A 15,027-nucleotide genomic window follows, 5' to 3' on the forward strand; every position below is an offset into this window, starting at 1 on the left:
CCCACCAGAGGACGGGTCCCAGTCCCATGACAGTCATGTGGATCTCCCTGCTGGCTTAGCTGCAGGTCGACTGGTGCCGGAACCACCTCGTCCCCTAAAGGTCCCTCTTTGTAGACCTCTAGGTGCACCTTGGAAAGCCTGAAATCTTCCCTTACCTTCATTCCAAAAGGAACAAAACATAGGAGTTTTTGTTTTAGGTGTAGTTACAAGAAGGTAAGGACTTTTACCTCCTGTAACCTGTGAAATATTTTTTGATAATTCTGGACCAAACAAAGACCTTCCTTCAAAAGACAGTGCCTCTAGAGCATGTTTTGATTTTATGCCTGCCTTCCATGTTTTGAGCCAAGCGAACGCCTGGCAGAAACAGCTAAGGCTGAAATATTAGACTGTATCTGAATAGTATCTAATAAAGCGTCATCTATATAGGTTAGAGCTTCCGAAATCTGATCAACCAAGGAGTTCGCTTCAGATTCATCCCCGGATTCAAAACCAGTAATCATCCGATTCATCCAGGGACAGATAGCCTCAATCACCCAGGCGCTGGCCTGAATTGGCAGCAGCGATACTCCTGACAAGGTGAACAGAGATTTTAGAACAGCCTCATTCTTAGTAGTGAGGAACCTAACCAACCTAGCAATAGAAGCATCCACCATGGGTGGTATTTCCCATTCGTTGGTATCCTATTCTGAAATAGGATAAAGACACTTAAATTTTTTCGGAATATGACATTTTTAATTCAGTTTTAACCAGGATCCCTTTACTATTTCCTCAAAATAAGAGAATTCTGGGAAAACCAAAACATGTTTGTTCTTACGTTTAAAAAAAGAAACTGCACTAGTCTCTGGCATAGCCGCCACCTGTAACTGCGCTAGTCTCTGACATAGCCGCCTCCTTTAACTACACTAGTCTCTGGCATAGCCGCCACATGTAACTGTGCTAGTCTCTGGCATAGCAGTCTCCTGTAACTGCGCTAGTCTCTGGCATAGCCGCCTCCTGTAACTGCACTAGACTCTGGCATAGCCGCCTCCTGTAACTGTGCTAGTCTCTGGCATAGCCGTCTCCTGTAACTGCGCTAGTCTCTGGCATAGCAGTCTCCTGTAACTGCGCTAGTCTCTGGCATAGCCGCCTCCTGTAACTGCACTAGACTCTGGCATAGCCGCCCCCAGTAACTACGCTAGTCTCTGGCATAGCCGCCTCCTTTTACTGCGCTAGTCTCTGGCATAGCCGCCCCCCGCAACTGCGCTAGTCTCTGGCATAGCCGCCCCCAGTAACTATGCTAGTCTCTGGCATAGCCGCCCCCTGTAACTGCGCTAGTTTGAGGTGTCCTCCCAATCATAATCCAATTCCCCTTCTTCCTGTGAAGAAATAGCTGGAAAATCTACAGAGGAATGTGACCACTTTTGAATGGCTGTGGCCCCAATTTATTTTGGGATTTCGCCACCTGAGTGAGTCATCGTTCCCATATTCTAGGCCCGTCTGGGCTCTACCAAGGGATCAGCCAAAAGAGGAGCTTAAGCACAGGGTGTCATATAATTTTCCTGAAAGTGACGTACTTCCCCTATGGCATCCGCCATAGAACTGGCCCAATCAGGCACCACCGACTGTTCAGCCGAACATCCTGGTGATGGATTTACCTGTGAACTGTCAGGATCCGGCCTGGGATCGGCCTTTACTCACTGCTAAACTGGTGTTTCTAGGCTCCGAGGCGTTCAGATGCCAGTTGTAGTGGTAGGTAATGGCTGAGGATTTTCCCCGAGGTCCGTTTGGACTTCCTGACTCCTGTGTTAGCAGGCATGGGTGCAGCCATGTTGGTTCATCTCACCTGATCAATCTTCTCCAATGGCAACCCTGCTAGTCTCCCAGCTGATCTCATGATCCAATGACCAGCTGCCTAGGGGTGTTTAGGTCCGACTCCTGCACAGGAAGTTGCTGTTCATCATCGCTGTATGAGTGCACATAGTCTTTCCCTGTGACAACCGTCTTATGTTCCAGAGGCCGTATTTCTTTCTTCAGTCTTCCTGGTTTCTTGTGTGTCTTCAATCACAACTCTGTGTATTCAGTCCCCATGTTCCGTACAAGTTCCTGGCTTCCTGTGTGTCTTCAATCACAACTCTGTGTATTCAGTCCTCATGTTCTGTACAAGTTCCTGGCTTCCTGTGTGTCTCCAGTCACATCTCTGTGTATTCAGTACCCACATTCTGTACAAGTTTATCCTGTGTGTCTCAAGTTGCCCCACTGTGTATCCTTTCCAGTACTCTGCGGGTGCGTCCGTAGTCGCACCTGTGTACAAATACTCGCCACTGTGTACACTTTCTAGTAATCTGCTGATGTGTCCGGAGTCACACCTCTGTGTACTAAATACACACCATAGTGTACAAAGTACGCACCATTGTGTATTTCATCCCTGTGCTTCAGTACAATATCATGCCGAGTGTCTCAAGCCGCACCTTCGTGTACTAAATACATGCCATAGTGTACAAAGTATGCACCATTGTGTACTTCATCCCTGTGCTTCAGTGCAAGATCATCCCGAGTGTCTCAAGCCGCATCTCTGTGTACTAAATACACATCATAGTGTCCAAAGTACGCACCATTGTGTATTTCATCCCTGTGCTTCAGTACAAGTTCATCCCAAGTGTCTCAAGTCGCACCTCTGTGTATCCAGTCTCCAACTTCAATACAAGTTAACCCTGAGTGTCTCCAGCTACACCTCCAATACGCCCCCAAGTGGCATCCTTGTGTACTTCGTCCCTGTGTTCAGTACAAGTTCCGTCTACACCTCCAGTGCACCACCAAGTGGCATCTTGGTGTACCTTGTTCCTGTCGCAGTATAATTTCATCCCTGCACATTCAGTACGTCTCCGGAAAATCTTAGAGTACCCAGTCCCAGTGTTTCAGTACTAGCCATTCCCCTGTGTTACTGTATTCTTAGTATATATATATATATATATATATATATATATATATATATAGTTCAGTCTTCTGTCACTCCCAGGTAGCTGTCCAGAGGGCCACGACCTGCTCACTTGGTGCAGCGTAAAACCAAATCCCAATTGGAGGGGTCACTGGAGAAAACCACCAAGTGAGTTAGACTCTGCGCCTCTGGGCAGGTCTAGTCAAACCTGGGTTTGACCGCAATTAGGAGACTTTGGCTGCCATCCCCGTCTTTTCCCACAATTATTTTAAACCCCCCAGTTCTTAAACTCATCATAGGTTTTCCTACAGCCCCGTTGTGACATGAACAACCAGCACAGAGCGGCCCTGGGTCGGTACCTTTTGGCAAATTTTTTATCACACTTCGTACAAGTATAAACAGTGACTTGTTTTTTTAGAACCCTTGTCTGGCTTATCCATACTGAGAAAGAAAGACAAGTCTACTCCAATCATTTAGCTACCTAACTTCCCATAGAAAGAGTGTAGCCCTGAATGAATAGAAAATACAGAGCTAAATGTAGACTCTTATTAACCCACTTGATTAAATGCAAAAACACCCTGGACCCAAAAGACCAAATTCTTTGCCTATAAACCAAAGGTAAAATAAATTGTCATATACACACACACTCATACACAAATATACACTCATACACATACATACACATACCCGTGTAAGATACTGCCTATCAGTGACAACAGTGCAGTAACTATGCTTATACATACTGTATAATAAGCCCAGAACACCAGGGTAACTACACATAGTAAAACTCCAGGGTTACGGCTTAGCTTGTCAGGCCTCCATCACCCAGTACCTGCTCTGACTTCCCCCAGACCTCAGCTGCTGTGGCTTTGCAGCACCTGTGTTTTAATAAAAATAAATACCTGGGGGAGTGGGTGCGTGGCCAGCCGCCGGGTCCTGCTAATTCTGGACACCTGTGACATAGCCTCCAGCGTCCGTGGCTCGGCCTGATGTCACCGCTGCGCGATTACACTGTGCAGCAGTCATTTAATCACTCTTTGACACATAGCCTCCGATGCTTGCCAATGACGTCACCCGCAGCGCGCTCTATCCTGCCGTTTAATCTCTGGCCTGGAAACTACTTGTGGCCCCACCTGAAGACGTCACCGCTGTGCGCCTGAAGGGGTCAGCGGCGTCCTGGAACCAGCAATGCAACTCTCTCCTTTAAAAGCAGCAGCATGTCGCTGCTTCTGTAACCCTCAAACTGAATGCAGCACTGAAGATTGAAGAAGTATTGTGCTGAACAGCCCATGGAGGTGTGAGACAAGCCGACTCTACAGGATCTGTGAGTAATAACAAGCCCCGGCCAATCTGCTCTAAAGCACTGTGCAGTATAATGGCAACAAGATTCTTATACTTGTAACATATATGACCTTTATGCCTGCGGCCCCCTCAGATGTGTGTCTGGCATGGAGACTCAGGGACATGGTAGTTTGGTGACTCTCTCAGTGGCCATCTTTAGAGTGGGATACAGGTTCACACAAACCCTCTAATCTATATAACTCCCTCTCTGTTGGTGCTTGTCGCTTGTCTCCAGGAACTAAGCTCCCAAATCCAAAGCACTAACATAAAGAAATAAAACCCAACTAAAAGCCAGGACATTATAGACTGAGCTTACTGTGGAAAGGGAGGAGTTATATAGGGGGTGGGAGCCAGTTCTCAATTAGCTAGTGTCTGACTCCTCCCTCTACTATACATAACCCAGATGTAAGGTGTCTCCCAGATGGAAGAAAAAGGAATGTATACAACACAGCAGGGTCCAGCCCAAAACCGCTCTACATAAGTTATTAACCCATTTAATTTTCACAGAAACAGATTAATTGCAAATTGAGCAATAATATTCCGCATATTATCATATGTAGTATCAGTAGGCTAGGCCAAGCCTTTTGGCTGAGCGTGTAGAATTAGAAATTGTTGAAGCAGGGCACGGTTGCACCCTGTGCCGGCCCCGTGCACTGAGTGTGCAACACAGTTACGTCATGCGGAAGGGGCGTGACACACTGCTTCACTAAGTGCAACAATGACCGTCCTAAGGACGCCCGATTGGCTGCATATACTGGCCAGGGAGCCAGTTAGTCCACAGGACAGTCTGCAGGTGATCCAGAAGCAATCCTGGCTGTAGGCACCCTGCTAACCAGGAACAAGGGCAAGTGGGGTAGACAGAGCCTCTGCGCCCTTTGCGACAGCACCGGTCGCCCATAGCTAGTTACGGCACTGTGTTGTAGTGCAAGGAGAATATGCGACTCTTTTCTGTAATAAGTCTTTATTACTCACCTGTGGCGATATTTGTAGGGATTTCCTCCTCCTTACACTGCTGATCACCCCTCACATATGTCTCTTCTCCCTCTATATCTTCTGCCTTCATATCAGTCACATACGTCTCTTCTTCTCCCTCTATATCTTCTAGCTTCATATCAGTCACATACGTCTCTTCTTCTCCCTCTATATCTTCTGCCTTCATATCAGTCACATACGTCTCTTCTTCTCCCTCTATATCTTCTGCCTTATTATCAATCACATACGTCTCTTCTACTCTCTCTACATCTTCTACCTTTATATCAGTCACATACGTCTTTTCTTCTCCTTCCATATCTTCTGCCTTCATATCAGTCACATACGTCTCTTCTTCTCCCTCTAAATCTTCTGCCTTCATATCAGTCACATACGCCTCTCCTACTCCCTCTATATCTTCTACCTTGATATCAGCCAGAATTTCACCCTAAATAACCCACAAAACAATAAAGTAACATTTTAGAAATGTCAGATCTCATGATATCACATTAAGTAGAAGAATTCTGGATAATAAGACACACACAGCTTCTGTACACATCATATAGTGACAGTCACTTTGGTATATTGGTGAGACCCTAAATCCCACCTACCTGATGCTCCTGTGGGATCCTGCGATTCTCCTCTGTACAATCCTGTGAAAAAAGAGAATGGGGACATCTCTCTGGGGTATTTCTGTTACTGGATCCATCTGTAGGAGACACACAGTGACTGAGTACATTGTATATATGTGATTATCAGGTGATGTGTGTATATAGGGGGCTCCCATACCTGCTCTCCCCTGTACAATAAATGACAGTCTCCTCTAACCCAGTGATGTGAGGGGCCGGTGATTCTCCATCATCACGTCCTTGTACAGACCTTTGTGTTCCTCTATATACTCCCCCTCCTGCATGGAGACATAGACAGTGACATCCTGACACCTTATAGGAACCTGACATACACAATGATACAGTCATCACCCAGACACATCCCCTGGTGTTACTGTATAATGTCCCATTCCCAGCAGTCACCTCTCCAGTCATCACCCAGACACATCCCCTGGTGTTACTGTGTAATGTCCTATTCCCAGCAGTCACCTCCCCAGTCAGCAGCTGATTTATCTTGTTGGTGAGTTCCAGGATCTTCTGGTCATTGTGTCTCTCATGTATCAGTGAGTGAGGTGGAGGCACCGTGTTGGGGCACTGGGTTCTGCTTAGTCCTCCTGACACATGGGGACGGCTGCTGGGTGTCTCCGACAATGATACAGTCATCACCCAGACACATCCCCTGGTGTTACTATATAATGTCCCATTCCCAGCAGTCACCTCTCCAGTCATCACCCAGACACATCCCCTGGAGTTACTGTATAATGTCCCATTCCCAGCAGTCACCTCTCCAGTCAGCAGCTGAATGATCCTGTTGGTGAGTTCCAGGATCTTCTGGTCACTGTGTCTCTCATGTATCAGTGAGTGAGGTGGAGGCACCGTGATGGGGCTCTGGGTCCTGCTCAGTCCTACTGACACACAGGGACGGCTGCTGGGTGTCTCGCACTCACCGGAAGTCTTCTTCACTACTGTGTAACCCTGTTTATTGGGGGAGACATTAATAAGAGGGTCAAAATATATTCATGGAGCCGTTTATTGAGGTGTCATCAGTGCAAAATATGCATGAAGGGTAAGTCTTACAAATAAAACCCCTATCCTAACTTTATACCATATATAGGACAGTGGACAGAATATAGCACATCTCCTAACATCTTCATTTCAGTGATAGAAAAGAAACAAAACAAGATACCATGAGCAATGTAATATATCCTAGTTCCTGCAAGAATTGAATCATTGACAATATATATGTCCCTGTATTATTACTATAGATATGTGATCTCACTGTGACACTCCCAGATCCCCTCACCACCCCAGTCATGTCTACTATAGCTATAAGTGATGTCACAGTGACACTCCCAGATCCCCTTACCTCCCCAGTCATGCCCCTGTATTATTACTATAGATATAAGTGATGTCACTGAGACACTCCCAGATCCCCTCACCTCCCCAGTCATGTCCCTGTATTATTACTATAGATATAAGTGATGTCACTGAGACACTCCCAGATCCCCTCACCACCCCAGTCATGTCCCTGTATTATTTTATTACTAGAGATATAAGTGATGTCACTGTAACACTACCAGACTCTCTCAACTCCCCAGACATGTCCCTGTATTACTATAGATATAAGTGATGTGACACTCCCAGATCCTCTCACCTCCTCTGTCATGACCCTGTATTAATACTATAGATATAAGTGATGTCACTATGACACTCCCAGATCCCCTCACCTCCCCAGTCATGTCACTGTATTATCACTATAGATATAGGTGATGTCACTGTGACACTCCCAGACCCCTCCACCTCCCCAGCCATGTCCCTGTATTATTACTATAGATATAAGTGATGTCACTGTGACACTCCCAGATCCCCTCACCTCCCCAGTCATGTCCCTGTATTATTACTATAGATATAAGTGATGTCACTGTGACACTCCCAGATCCCCTCACCTCCCGTCATGTCTACTATAGCTATAAGTGATGTCACAGTGACACTCCCAGATCCTCTCACCTCCCCAGTCATGTCCCTGTATTATTACTATAGATATAAGTGATGTCACTGAGACACTCCCAGATCCCCTCACCTCCCCAGTCATGTCTACTATAGCTATAAGTGATGTCACAGTGACACTCCCAGATCCCCTCACCTCCCCAGTCATGTCCTTGTATTATTACTATAGATATAAGTGATGTCACTGTGATACTCCCAGATCCCCTCACCTCCCCCAGTCATGTCCCTGTATTATTACTATAGATATAAGTGATGTCACTGTGACACCCCAGATCCCCTCCCCAGTCATGTCCCTGTATTATTATGATAGATATGTGATGTCACTGTGACACTCCCAGATCCCCTCACCTCCCCAGTCATGTCTACTATAGCTATAAGTGATGTCACAGTGACACTCCCAGATCCCCTCACCTCCCCAGTCATGTCCTTGTATTATTACTATAGATAAAAGTGATGTCACTGTGATACTCCCAGATCCCCTCACCTCCCCCAGTCATGTCCCTGTATTATTACTATAGATATAAGTGATGTCACTGTGACACCCCAGATCCCCTCCCCAGTCATGTCCCTGTATTATTACTATAAATATAAGTGATGTCACTGTGACACTCCCAGATCCCCTCCCCAGTCATGTCCCTGTATTATTACTATACATATGTGATGTCACTATGACACTCTCAGACCCTCTCACCTCTCCAGTCAGCAGGAAGATGATCTCCAGGGTGAGATTTAGTATCCTCTCAGTCATGTGACTCCTGCCCTTGTCCATCCTCAGTGATCAGTGATTTATACAGGACACGTCTCACCCTCATGTGACTTCTAGTAACAAGGATCTGACTCCTCACTGCACAGAAATCAAGGAATAAATATAATTATTAGAAGCTATTCATTACCAGTTATCTATGTAGTGAGCACATATTACACAGCGCTTTACAGGGAATATTTAGTCACATCTGTCCCAGTGGAGCTTACAATCTACATTTTCTACCACATAGACAGCCCACCCCCACCTCCCACACACACTCTCTTTCTCGCTCTCTCTCTATGGGTATTTATGAAAGAAGCCAACTAACCTACCAGTATTTATTTGGAAAATGGGAGGAAACCAGAGCCCCTGGTAGAACCCAGTACAAACCAGGGGAGAACATACAAAATCAACACAGACAGAGTCTTGTTCAGGAATTGAATTCATGACCTCAGTGCTGTGAATTAATAATGCTGTCCACTACGCTATCATGTTGCCCATAAAAAAAATAACAATAGACTAAGTGACCACTAAGTCCCCTCATTCCCAGAGCCATAGTCAGTGTTTCTTAGAAGTTCCTCTAACCCAGCTTCACAGGGCTGCTCAGTGACCACCACACGTCATTGCTGGAGGTTACACCAATGATCCTCTCATGGCCAAGAGTTCTGGACCTCCGAGACACATACTTGATGCAATTTGCCTGAGGAAGCGGACCTGATCTGTGTATAGGGGGTTACTCCCAGGTGCACCCCTCTATTAGGGACTTGGTAACCATGGTTGGCCTGTGCCTTCCTGGGTGAGAGGGTTATTAGTCCCCTCCCTAGATATGATGATGTTACCCACAGTGTTGGGGTCGAAGTGAAGGATGATTTGTTATTGTGGACCCCTTGTATGCAGATGCTCTCACTCTCTGGGTGTGTTTTGTAGAGGCCCCTACAAAATGTTGCTGTGGAGCCACAAAGCTCTATTTATACCCACAATACTGAGACACGTATTCCGGGAGCTAGAAGAGATGGAATTGGTAACCTAACACCTGTTCTGGCAACTCAGATAGAACTATTCATCCAACACCTACTCCAGCAGCTGGAATGAAGGTCTCGGGTACTTAGAGCTCTATTCTTGAACCCAGAATGGATTGCTGAGGCACTGGGGAGAATCAATCGGGGCAGCTACAATGAATGGCCAAGGTTCTCGTAGCCCTATACCAGCACCTAGAATTGCTGGCTACTCAGGGCTCCATTGTGGCAGCCCAAACACCTGGCTAACATACTCAGAGCTCACTCCCCCTCCCGCAATGGTTGGTTAAGGTTATCAGAGCTCTAATCCAGCACCGGAAACGGATTGCTAATGCACTCAAAACTCCATTCTGGCATCCAGAATAGATGGCAAATATACTCTAGCTCTGTATGAGCACCCAGAATGGCAGGCTAGCATACTGTAGCTCCATACTGGCGCATCTTCCTGTTTATCGATGGCAGCTGCATACTATCATACTGTCACTTAGTCACACTTGCAAGCAACCAATGTAAAGGAGTGCAAGCGGGCTCTAAGGCATAAAAAGGGGTGTGAGGAGGCTCTGAGGCATATAAAGATGCATGTGGGGGCTCTGTGCTGGCATATAATGGCAGAAAGGGCTCTGAGGCATATGAAGGGGTGTGATTGGGCTCTGAGGCTTATAAAGGGGCACTAGGGGGATCTAAGTCATATAAAAGGGCATGAGGTGCCTTTATAGCATATAAAGTGCTGTATTTGGAAACGTCTACCTGCTCAGGAACCTGTAAAATGAAAAGGTAGTAACCCTGCCCTCAGATCTGGTCACAATGTACAGTGATAGAGAAGGCACGGTGGTGGTGAGGGTGCATGTATCAACCACCATGTATGCAGATAGCAGAGCTGTCACATACCCCCAAATGAGAACGTGCACTGATGGCTCCACAGAGGCAGGGGGCGCTGCAGTTATCTGAGCCATTCAGGAGGATTCCATATGGTAGTGGATAGATCCCCTTCCGTAAATGTACCCTGAATTCATCAGTTACTGTCCAACGTCATTCCCTACTAACCATGTGGACATAGAGGAGGTATATAAACCTGTAGCAAGTGAAGCGAGCCCCCAAGCGCGACGTGTTGCAAACAAAGCGAGACAGCTAGGGGACAAATTTCTTCTTTTGTTGGCCTTTATGGGTATGGAACCGCACTTCTGCACTTACTCAATGTCACTTCAAGGTACATCTAATGAAGGGGATCTATACACTACCGTTCCATATATTTACCAAATCCCGCTGACCCATTTAATGCTACCAAGACACCAGATAGCAGTCTGTTACCAAGCAAGTATGGTCTGTGCCACCTGTATTATACTAATGATGGAGTCTGCACCACCGGTATTATGGTAACTACTGACTCTGCGCCACCTGTATTACAGTAACAATGGGGTCTGCGCCACTTGTATTATAGTAACAACTGGGTCTGCACCACCTGTATTATAGTAACAACGGGGTCTGCGCCACCTGTATTATAGTAACATCTGAGTCTGCACCACCTGTATCATAGTGACAACTGAGTCTGCATTACCTGTATTATAGTAACAACTGGGTCTGCACCACCTGTATTATAGTAATATTGGTATTTGCACCACCTGTATTATAGTAATGAGCCTGCACCTCCTGTAGTATAGTAACAACTGAGTCTGCACCTCCTGTAGTATAGTAACAACTGAGTCTGCACCACCTGTATTATAGGAACAACTGAGTCTGCACCACCTGTATTATAGGAACAACTGAGTCTGCACCACCTGTATTCATTGTTCTCCCCAGAATTTTTTTCCAGCCTGGTGGTATCAAGAAGTAGCCGGGTGGGGCCTCCGCAATACTAAAATGTTTTAAACCCTGACCTTATAATGATTTAAACTTGAAATAACATTTTTATATATCAATTATCCTCTTAATAGAGGCCCAGTTGTCTTATTATGAAAAGCTGCAAAGTCTGTAGGATCTGGTGCTTTTTATACAGTTCCCAAATACCGTCCCCAGTTGCAGGCTCCCAAAGTGTCGGGTGGTGCACCCGGAAAAAACAGCCTGGGGAGAACACTGCCCTCCCTTACCATTCCAGCCCGACAGGTCTCAGGGTGCACCCCCACTGGCTCTCAGTCAAAAGTGCCCATTATGCAGTGCCCCCTGTAGTTATCCCCATATGCAGTGCCCCCTGTATTTGTGCCCTTTATACTGTGCCCCTATAGTTTCCCCTTTATGCATTGCCCCATGTAGTTTTCCCCTTTATGCATTGCCTCCTGTAGTTTTGTTTTGCCCCTATAAAGTGCCCCCAGACTGGCCCCTTATGCAGTGCCCCCAGACTGGCCCCATATGCAGTGCCCCCAGACGGGTCCCAGCCCAGCCCAGCCCAGAACTTACCTTAATATGCTGCTCGGCGCTCCCATTCCCGCTGCCTCGCTCTGACTGGATCTAACTAGAACCAGAAGGCGCGCAGGGCAGGCTCCACACGTCGCGGGTGACGTCATGACATCATAGCTTCAGAGGCCAGCGTTCCACGGCAGGAGGGTGACCGGGAATGCGGCAGGGGGGAAGTGCCGGGCGGTAGGCTGCTTCTGCCGCGCGATGCGCCCGCAGAAAGCAGCCTGGGAGAACACTGTAATACCACATATCAGTGTGTGCTGGGAGCTGTGTTAATCCCCCTCGTATATCACTGTATGGTCCCCTCCCCCCCATATAATACCACATATCAGTGTGTGCTGGGAGCTGTGTTATTCCCCCTCGTATATCACTGTATGGTCCCCTCCCTCCTATATAATAATAATAGCACATATCAGTGTGTGCTGGGAGCTGTGTTATTACCCCTCATATATCACTGTACAGTCCCCTCTCCCCTATATAATAATAATACCACATATCAGTGTGTGCTGGGAGCTGTGTGATTCCCCCTCATATATCACTGTACGGTCCCCTCTCCCCCTATATAATAATAATACCACATATCAGTGTGTGCTGGGAGCTGTGTTATTCCCCCTCATATATCACTGTACGGTCCCCTCTCCCCTATATAATAATAATACCACATATCAGTGTGTGCTGGGAGCTGTGTTATTCCCCCTCATATATCACTGTACGGTCCCCTCTCCCGAATACATAATAATAATATAATATATACAGGACAGGTTACCTGGCTCCGGCTGTCAGGAATGTCTATGATAAAATGGCAGCTAAAGCCCCTTTGGCTCCGCCCCCCTGCTCTGTGACTGGGAGACTATAAGAATATGGCCGCCGGTCACCGTACATGAGGACACCATTACACTCTACAGATGTTACTCTAGTGATGAAGCTGTGAGCGGCAGGTGGAGGTAACTTCTTAGTTACAGGACGTTCTTCCTACTCTGTGCCGCCTGATTGGCTACTCGCACTTAGGGGAATGAGAGGAGGGCGGTCACTATGATAATAGAGGCGGGGCAGTTCAGTAGCCATAGCTGCATGGAGGGGAGGGGCGTGGCTATCTATAGGGGCGTTTCTTCCAGTGTATCTGCAGCTTCCGGGTGACGGTGTCAGGAGGAAGAGGCAGAAATCGGCCATTGTTGTGTCTGGCAGCGGGTAATGGGATTTATTATTATTATACTTGAGGAGCAGACTCTGGTGTCTCAATATTATCATACAGGTGGAGCAGGTATCATGTTGATATGAAACAGGTGGAGTAGATCCTTCTGGTGCTGCATTATCATTATACAGGTAGAGCAGATGCCAGTGTTGGTATAATACAGGTGGAGCAGGACCTTTTGTTATAATAGTACAGCTGGCGCAGCCTCTGGTGCTGCACTTTCTTTAATCAGGTGGAGCAGACCCCAGTGTTACATAATACAGGTGGAGCAGAACTTTTTGTTATTAATATACAGCTGGAGCAGAATCTGGTGCTGCATTATCATTATACAGGTAACAACAGAAGCTGGACATTCTCCCTTCTTTGGAACACTCGCCCTACTAATAATAAAACGTAACCTGTAATAGTGTCAGTAAGAATATCTCAAATAGAGGCCCGGCACTCTGCAGACCGCAATTGGTCGGTATCTTGCTCCTGGTGCCTTCAATATGGAGATCACTCCTGTCGTGCAGCAAAGTACAAAAGCTGTGCTCCGGAGACTTACAAACCAGTGAATGCAGTAGTGTCTTTAATCGACGTTTCGGGGTTCCGAGACCCCTTCTTCAGGAACACATACATTGTATGTGTTCCTGAAGAAGGGGTCCAGGAACACATACATTGTATGTGTTCCTGAAGAAGGGGTCTCAGAACCCCGAAACATCGATTAAAGACACTACTGCATTCACTGGTTTGCAAGTGCCGCTTTTGTACTTTGCTGCATATATATATAATCCTCAAGCAACTCCCCATCATCTGAGGACGCCTCAGTGTCTGATAATTGCGCAGCCTGGGATAACATAGCAGGGCGCTCAGACGCCTTTTGAGTCACTTCACTATGTAACATAGATTGGAAGGCTGAAGTTGAAGCTGCTAAACTTTGGACTGAACTGGAGAGTACATCCACCCACGGTGGTTGAGCCGCCTGAGGGAAACCCGGAAAGGGAATAACAGACTGTTGCGTTACCGGGGGAGACTGCATATACATAGGCACCCCCGCATATTGACTAACAGTCTGAGACCCAGGGGGAGACTGCAATAACTGCGGTATACCCGGGGAATGAGGGATGGCTGGTTGGGTCAACCCCATAAGGGGGACAGCGGGCGGGACCGCCAGACAGTCCGCGATGGAAGCCAGCACCGGGGAAAACACCGCCCAAGGAGGGTCCTGCGCCATTGGGGGGTTAGAGGGACCAGGTAACTGCTGGCACCGCACACACAGCCCATCCTATGATAAATCCTCCTTATTTACTCCCGCAATGCAGCGTCTGTAGGAGAACAATGTAGGAGCCGCGGAGCGCCCGACCTCCTCATCAGACATAACAACATATAAATTTATATCACAATAAGGAAGATCAGAGTTTGACTCCTGCGCATCCACAAGTATGCAGCACAACAGCCCACAGATATGGCACTGAGCAGCACACAACAGTATGTGACCAACCTCACCAATACGTGATTTATATAAGTGAGGTCCTGAGAGACGCCCTTACCCCACACACCTGCCGGGCCGTAGGAGAAGTAAAGGGATGGGTATAAGCTGTCAGTAAGTTGAAAAAAATTAGCACAGACAGCAGCACTAGCAAAAGTCACATACAATGCAGAAAGTAATACTCACTGCACCTTTCACTACAATCAACCAAATTCAGTATCTGGGAGGGCTATAGTGCTGTGTACACTGGCCCTGATTCAGAGCCGGACGCTCTGACAGAGTGCTCGCTCTGAATCAGGGCCGGCCTCCTTGTTTTTTAGAACGGCCTCCTGGCCGCTCGCATAGCTGGTGGTGACCACCCACAGCTATAGCGAGC

The 15,027-nt window shown here is 47.1% G+C and overlaps 2 protein-coding genes across 3 annotated transcripts in view; one reads left to right on the plus strand and one right to left on the minus strand.

Moving 5' to 3' along the window:
- Positions 1–15,027, plus strand: part of LOC148443297 (uncharacterized) — an 84,335-nt gene that overhangs the window by 56,142 nt on the left and 13,166 nt on the right. The window lies entirely within an intron of this gene.
- The window catches only part of LOC148443298 (uncharacterized), a 96,518-nt gene that overhangs the window by 6,616 nt on the left and 74,875 nt on the right, over positions 1–15,027 (minus strand). Inside the window, exons 1-6 of one of the 2 annotated variants that reach the window (XM_088462996.1) lie at positions 12,758–12,813; positions 8,531–8,683; positions 6,616–6,807; positions 6,053–6,131; positions 5,836–5,933; positions 5,228–5,672 (exon numbers count right to left, since the gene is read on the minus strand). The exons of the other annotated variant lie outside the window; for it this stretch is intronic. Of the exons in view, the coding sequence (XP_088319122.1) occupies positions 5,228–5,672; positions 5,836–5,933; positions 6,053–6,131; positions 6,616–6,807; positions 8,531–8,608 (892 nt within the window). The 5' untranslated portion in view covers positions 8,609–8,683; positions 12,758–12,813. Of the gene's footprint in view, positions 1–5,227; positions 5,673–5,835; positions 5,934–6,052; positions 6,132–6,615; positions 6,808–8,530; positions 8,684–12,757; positions 12,814–15,027 lie in introns of those variants that run through there. 2 annotated transcript variants of the gene reach the window in all.

Source organism: Taudactylus pleione, unplaced genomic scaffold (assembly GCF_031769625.1).
Source record: "Taudactylus pleione unplaced genomic scaffold, aTauple2 ptg001312l, whole genome shotgun sequence".
Classification (NCBI taxonomy): domain Eukaryota; kingdom Metazoa; phylum Chordata; class Amphibia; order Anura; family Myobatrachidae; genus Taudactylus; species Taudactylus pleione.